The sequence below is a fragment of the Aptenodytes forsteri genome, unplaced genomic scaffold, assembly GCF_000699145.1.
Source record: "Aptenodytes forsteri isolate BGI_AS27 unplaced genomic scaffold, ASM69914v1 Scaffold176, whole genome shotgun sequence".
NCBI lineage: Eukaryota > Metazoa > Chordata > Aves > Sphenisciformes > Spheniscidae > Aptenodytes > Aptenodytes forsteri.
Genome location: NW_008794853.1, coordinates 390,868 through 397,954, shown reverse-complemented (window position 1 = coordinate 397,954; position 7,087 = coordinate 390,868). Strand labels below are relative to the sequence as shown.

The following is a 7,087-nucleotide window of genomic DNA, read 5'->3' as shown; positions in this document are numbered from 1 at the left end:
CCCGCGCCTGCGGGGAAGTGATGGGCTTTGTTTTGTTTTTTGTATTAACGTGACGGTTTTGGCCCGAAGGAGGCCCGCGGGCGCTGCGGAAGGCGGGCGGCAGGGAGGAGGGCAGAGCGCGGCGCCGGGGCAGGCCTCGCCCCGGTGGTGGGTTGGGATGCGGTGACCTTGGGGGACCGGCCCAAAGGTTTGGCCTTGAGGTTTAATTTTTTTATTCCCCCTGCACTTGAAACCTAGCACAATTACAATACGTTACTGTATATTTCAATCTTGCTCTCACCATGTCGGTCTTTCCTAGAGGCAGGCTGCAGGTGTAGGCAGTGAGAGTGCAGGTCGGTGAGCACAGCTCCCTGGCAGTCCCGCCGCCTTTTGCCATTCATAAACCTGTGGGGTTCAGCCGTGCAGCTAGCTCGCTTGCTTGCTTTGCTCTTCCTGGGGGAAGCTTCTGCCAAATGTCACTGATCTAATGGTTTCCAGCCCACGTGTAACCATAGCCAAGTTAATTTTTTGTCTCTTCAGCCAAAATTGTTTCTGTGGCTTTTCTTATTTTAGTTGAAACAGCTCATCTACTCTCCTAATGCCCATGTTTACTCCTCCTGATGTCTTTATGGGCAAATAATCATAGCTCTTTCAGTCTTTGTTTTGCTAAGTTATATTTTGCCCTTCTATAAAATTTACTTCGATTTTGTTGATCTGTCCCCATGTTATTTCTCTCGTAAACCTCAGCTGCCAGAATTGCAGCCATCTCCTGAGGTCTTAGCTTGCTGCCCCGGTGTGCAGGGGTGGGTGGGTGATGCCTGGCACCTCAGCTCCCTGAAAAGCCCATTGCCCTCAAACGGCAGAGTGGGTGGGAAAGGGACTGAAAAGAACATCTTTAGTATTGAAGGGCAGATACCCTCATTGGAGACATCCAACCTGGGAATGCACGCGTGTAACACATGCTGCTCTGTTGTTCCCCACTGTTACAGGCAGTTGGGAAGATTAAAGAAAAGGTACCATGTGGTCTCTTTAAAATATTGTCCTATGTGTGGGTACAGTGACGTGGCAGTGGCCTGGCCTCCCTCCAGCCCTGGCCCTCATGCCTGCTTGCAGCCCTGTTGTACCGGGGCTTCCGAGGCTGCCAGCACTTAATACTCATTTTGTCACTTGCATACCGAACGTGACCAGAAGAGATGCTCTTTGCAGTCTTACTGTCTTTATGAAAAAACGTTTCTGAAAGAAATAGTCATGGTATAAGTGAGCATGGGGAAGGGTCTTTTACTCTTTCTCAGCTGGCACTGTTCCTTATGACCCACGTACTGATTTTTTGAGCCTATCAAAGCAGAGGAACATCAGTGTTTCCACTGAGAAGGAGATAAGCCTCCATTCAGAAAGGTTTTCTTAATATTCAGTGTAAACTCTTGCAGCCTTAATTTTATAAAGAAGGCGGTTTGTGTAATCTTGAAACTGAGCCAAAAATTATTGCCCTGGTTGTAACTGGATCTTAAGGCAACTCTTTAGGGAAGAATTAGGCTATTGTCTTTAAAACGTGTGTAGATTAGCTTGTTTATTGTTTATTTACTCATCCTTCTCCTTCCTTCCCAGTTTAAAATTTTTCACTTCTACTATCAGATTAGAAGTGGAAACGCCAGTAGGTAGTATTTTAATTTCCAAATACTCTCAATTTATGGAGACCATGTCAATGTAGTGACTTAAATGTCAGTTGCTCCTAGTGCCTTGACAGTACTTGATTAATATTAATGCATGGTAGTATTAGTGGGAAGTACTTAGAGAAGAAAAAAAAAAAGGTTAGGGTAACTGTGACCTAAGAATATAATAGATGAGTTATGATGGTCACTATGTAATGGCTTTGCACTGTGATGTCTAGTTTTGGGGGTGGGATTTGTATTGATCTCCTTCTTGCCCTCTCTATTTCATCAATTTGTTGGAGTCTCCCTGATTCTGGGCTGTTCTTCAGCAACACAAAGAGCTCTAAGACTGTGTTAGGAAGCTGGGGGAAGGTTCACTCCATTGAAGGGAGTCCCTGGTTACTATACTGCCAGCACAGCTCTGTACTTCATATTGTTCCTTGGCCTCCACTCAAATTTGGTGGTGGTGTTGGCTCTCTGCTTCAGCAATTTCTGGTTATGTTTAGTGTCTGGATATCTTTGAAGCTACAAGTAGCAATATATAGGTTAGAGCAGTCTTTGGGTTGCTCTAACTCGTGCTGAGGAATTGCATTTGTGACTGTTCACAATAAGTCACAATTTGTCAGCAGTTTAGGATGGAATTAAAAGATTTAAAATCTGTTTGGATATTGTCAAATTGATGCAGCTCATATGAAACCTAAAGCCTTCATAATACATAGGAATGTCATAAAATATGGGTGATGTGGGGGATAGAGAGACAATAGAGTCCTTGTTTTGGGGAGCTGAACCCTTCTTCCCTCCCCAATGTTTAGCGTTTACAGCAGCAATATCTTTTTTTGTATATTTCCGCCCTTATCTAGCCAGAGGGATGGTCATCATTATAAAGCTACTATGTAATGCTTTTTATTAATTCACTTGTTTCTTGTAATGTTGTTCCAGATTTGTGGATGCTATTTTTCTACCAGCTGTCACCGCAACACCAAATTTTACTCTGATCCTGTTGAAGCTGTAAAAGATATACCCAATGGGGCAACCGTACTTGTTGGTGGTAAATATTTAATTTCTTTATGGATGCAATCACATGTTTTATTAATGAGATACTTTTACCGTTTTACCATGTTTCTTTTAATATTAACTAATTTGAGAATCCATATACTTGTATGGGTATTTTGAACAAGTGATTTCCAGCTCTGCTAATGAGGGGCGGACTCTTTCAGGGGGAAAATACCTGTTTGTTTCTTAGGGGAGGGAAAAAGCCTCAGAAAGATCATTAGTTTTTTTTCCCCATTAGTGAGGTGTTAGACTTGACTTGTGCCAGTTTGAATGCAGAAAATCAACTTGGGCTTTTTCAAGTTAACATTGTTATTTCGGATGGTGAAGAAATAAAATTTGGTTTGATTATTTTTATGGTAGCGTTCTCCATATTCTGTATCTGCCTAGTCACTGAGTCTCTGTGACCTTGAACAAATCACCTAATCTGTTTCTAGCTGTAGGAGGTGAAGATAATACTTATCTACGTTACACTAAATGGTTATGTGTAGCATTTCCAGAAGAATCAAGAAGTTGTGTCATACTGACTTTCACTGTGACTTGAGCTTTTGAACATTCTAGATGATTTCCACAATTTCATGCTGTTCAATCTACTGGAAGAAAAGCAATCTCTCTATTTAGTAGGTTATAAGTGATTTTTAGTATTGAAGAAGTAATGAATGTGATGTTGTAAAACATGGGAAACCTCACTGGAGGTGTGTAAAGAGGCAAAATGCCTTCTAGGAAGAATTATTGTATTTTATTGTTTTTGTTAGAACAAAAGAAGATCTGAGGCTAAGTGGTTGGGAAGGAAATGGTGGTAGTTGTAGTGTTAGAGCCTGGCCTAAGACTTAGGCGCCTCAAATGTGGCATGGTCTTCATTCTAGGCATATTGGGTTCTTGCATAATAGGTAGGAGTGTGAGGCACCTCAGCCTGGGTGGAGATCTGGGTTACTGTGCTTCCAGTTATACATCTTTCCAAGAGCATTAAGATTCCCAGATTTTTATCACCTACTTATAGGCTAAGCTGTATGGGAGAACTCCTCGCTCTTCCTGTTTGACATTATTATGTGCAGCAAAGAACTGAAGGTTAGTTGGGTAGAAAGAGAAGGAGGAATAATGAGTGCAGTGGTTAGGGCACACATCAGGAGAGCCAAGGTCCTGGAGCCCTTCTCCAGAGGCCATTTGTGTGTGAGCAGACCTTTGATGGTGAAATGGCTTTCATCCGAACTGGGAAGCATCTAGTCACTGGGAGATTCCAGTACTAGGCTACAACTCTTTCCAGAAGTGTTCGTTTATTTAGTCAACTAAGGAGCTTGTTCTACTCAGAAAAGATTTTTAATTAAACAGTGCACATTCTCAGACTTCTGATTAATCTGTGTTTTTCAAACACTTGTTACATATTCAGTTTTCTTTTATTTTACGTAGGTTTTGGATTGTGTGGGATTCCTGAAAACCTCATTGGTGGTTTACTGAAGACTGGAGTAAAGGAAATAACAGCAGTCAGTAATAATGCAGGGTAGGTATTCATATGTCTGTAGTCTAATAAGTACAGACTAAATATTCCATTCATGTGAAAAGGCTGATATTTATGAAAAAGTCTTACTTTTCATCATAAGACTTTTCATATTAACTGCATAGCTTTGTTTGAAAGTCTTATTTTTTGAATAAGCTCAGAAAGTACAGTACTGTATGTATACTCAGCTTTGTCAGGGAGCAATTGTCACTGTTGTAGACAGTTGCAATTATGTATATTTATATATATTTAACTGGTTGACTGTAGCTGAAAATTCTGACTTAGATGCTTTAAATGTAGTATCAGTGATTTTTTGTGTGTGTGTGTGAAGTTCTAAATAGGGATTTTTTTTTTAACTACAGTTTGGTGCTTTCTGACCTGCTTATTGTTCTTGTTATAATTCTGTTACTTTAAAAAAAAACCCAAACAAGATGACAACAGTGGAGAATATTTATGATGAAAGAAAGAAGAGCCTCTTTAATGGGTCTTGGAATTTTTTGTTTATTTTTTTAAATGTTTGCCTGTTAAGAAATTCATGTGGGGTTGACAGTGAGAATAATTCTTTTACATATAATTTCTCAGCTTATCATTAGGGCTAATTTTTACACAAGCTGTTCATTGTAGTAGACTCCACAATACCTAACAATCTTCATATAGAGAAATAACTACAGCCACTTCTGTTGAAATGCATTGATAAAATAGAAATGAAATTAAATAGAAATATTGATATGCAGAATGTAATGACTTGTATTTGAAATCAGCCTGGTCAATAAGATTGATATTCTGTTCCTTGCAGTGTCGTTGGATGACTAGCATCTGCAGGTGGCCCTAACCTTGGTTCAGTGACTTATCCTATTAAACATGACCTTCAGCAACATAATAAGTCCAGTGTAATTTGTGTAGTTTGTGTAATTCCAGTTCATTGTGGATTTAAAGAATATTGGAAGACTGATGTCTCCTAGTGGCGTTTTACTTTCTTTAGCAAATTTTCTTTGATTAGGGAGCTCATCCTAAACTCTATTGTCTTGTGAAATAGGAGTCTTCTCACAGCTAGATGTACTGGGGTTACACACCCCAGTTGGTAAGGAAGATAGTTTGTGAGCATTCTTTCTGTTTGTTTTTGGGTTTTTTAAAAATTTTTTATAATGTTGCTTACTTTCAGCAAATGGTAATATCTGTGTTTTTACATTTTCTGTGAACTTTTTACTTTTGAATGCTGTATTTGTGGTGAAATAATAATGAGAATTTTGTATTGTTTTCATGGAACTTCCTTAATGCTTGCAATTATAAGCCCTTTCCTTGGGTTGGAAGTCTCCCATCTGTTCTGTAGAAGTTCAGCCATTATCCGATTGCAGAACAAGAGCTGGGGGGGGGACAGGAAATCACTGGGAAACTGTTTCCTTCTGTACCTACGTTAGAATAAAAGAGAGACAAGTTTATGTGGGCCAGAAAGGTTGTTTGGGTATAAAGAACTTTGTTATTCATGCAAAATGAAAATAGATGTCAAACCTTGCTCCTTCAATTCCTCCAGCCTTGCCAAAGAAGTGAATTAGGTGGGATTTATCTAATAATGCTTTGTGCTATTTTCAGCTGCATCATTACATCTCCCATATACTTTGTCCATAGATTTGTATCCCACTCTGTTTTGTTTTTAACCTGACTGCATTTAACATAAGTTAAAACCAGAATACCATTCAAAACCCACAGATTTAGTTTCTGTGTATATATATATACAGTCCAGGCTTCTGAGGCTGAAGTTCACAATATGTTGATCTTCATTTTTTTTCAGTGCTTCATGCTTGCCATTGCACATTCATTGGATAACAGATATGAGTATTGGTATTTGGCACATAGAGAGTCAAACTCGAGCTCCTTAGACTCTTGTGGGAAACAATTTCTGCTGGATGATAAAAAGGAGAGAGAAGGAGACAGAAATCATTTTGAGTGGAAAGATCAATCACTTAGAGTAGAGATCATTCAGTTTCCTCATACTCTTATTTCTGAATGACACACAGATATGTAGATAGAGAGATTGCACAGATGCTCCTGGGAGGGAGGTGAGGGTTTGAATGTGAGGAAAAGTGAAAAGAGAAGCGTTGTGGAATAGAATGGAGAAGAAGACGTTTTCTATTGTATTCTGCATATAGTTGGTGGTGTTATAGGTTAGAATTAATTTTGCTTGAAATAATGCTAACTTTCCTGAAATTTCTTTGGACTTTGAGGCTGGAGTGATTACTGTGACACATTTGGTTGCTGGCGGGAAGAAAAATTGAATTCCTTTTTTCTTGAAACTTGTTTTCCATGAACGTTCATGGAAGTCTGGTAAGCTCCTCACAGAAGTGTAATGATTTGAAAATGCCTGAGGGCATCTAGGCTTTTCATAAAGTCTAGTTTGTAAAAATCCTGGTTTTGCTCTCATGTTGAACATTATCATTATCAGCGGCTGGCAGAAGTCTCACAATCGCTAGCCCGTGTTCTCGTGGGGGACTTCAACTTCCTGGACATCTGCTGGAAATACAACATGGCAGAGAGGAAGCAGTCTAGGAGGTTCCTGGAGTGTGTGGAAGACACTTCCTGACACACACAACTTCCCTACCAGGGGAGGTGCCTCGCTCGACCTGCTGTTTACAAACAGAGAAGGACTGGTGGGAGATGTGGTGGTTGGAGGCCGTCTTGGGCTTAGCGACCATGAAATGGTAGAATTCTCGATTCTTGGTGAAGTAAGGAGGGGGGCAAGCAAAACCACAACCATGGACATCTGGAGGGCAGACTTTGGCCTGTTCAGGACACTTGTTGAGAGAGTCCCTTGGGAGACAGTCCTGAAGGGCAAAGGGGTCCAGGAAGGCTGGACGATCTTCAAGAAGGAAGTCTTAAAGGCGCAGAAGCAGGCTGTCCCCATGTGCCATAAGAAGAA

General features: G+C 40.3%; 1 protein-coding gene across 1 annotated transcript in view; it reads left to right on the top strand.

The window, feature by feature from the left end:
* Nucleotides 1-7,087, top strand: part of OXCT1 (3-oxoacid CoA-transferase 1) — a 102,215-nt gene that overhangs the window by 7,136 nt on the left and 87,992 nt on the right. The window contains exons 2-3 of the mRNA XM_009274551.1: nt 2,568-2,676; nt 4,086-4,176. Coding sequence (XP_009272826.1) covers nt 2,568-2,676; nt 4,086-4,176 — 200 coding nt within the window. The remainder of the gene's footprint in view (nt 1-2,567; nt 2,677-4,085; nt 4,177-7,087) is intronic.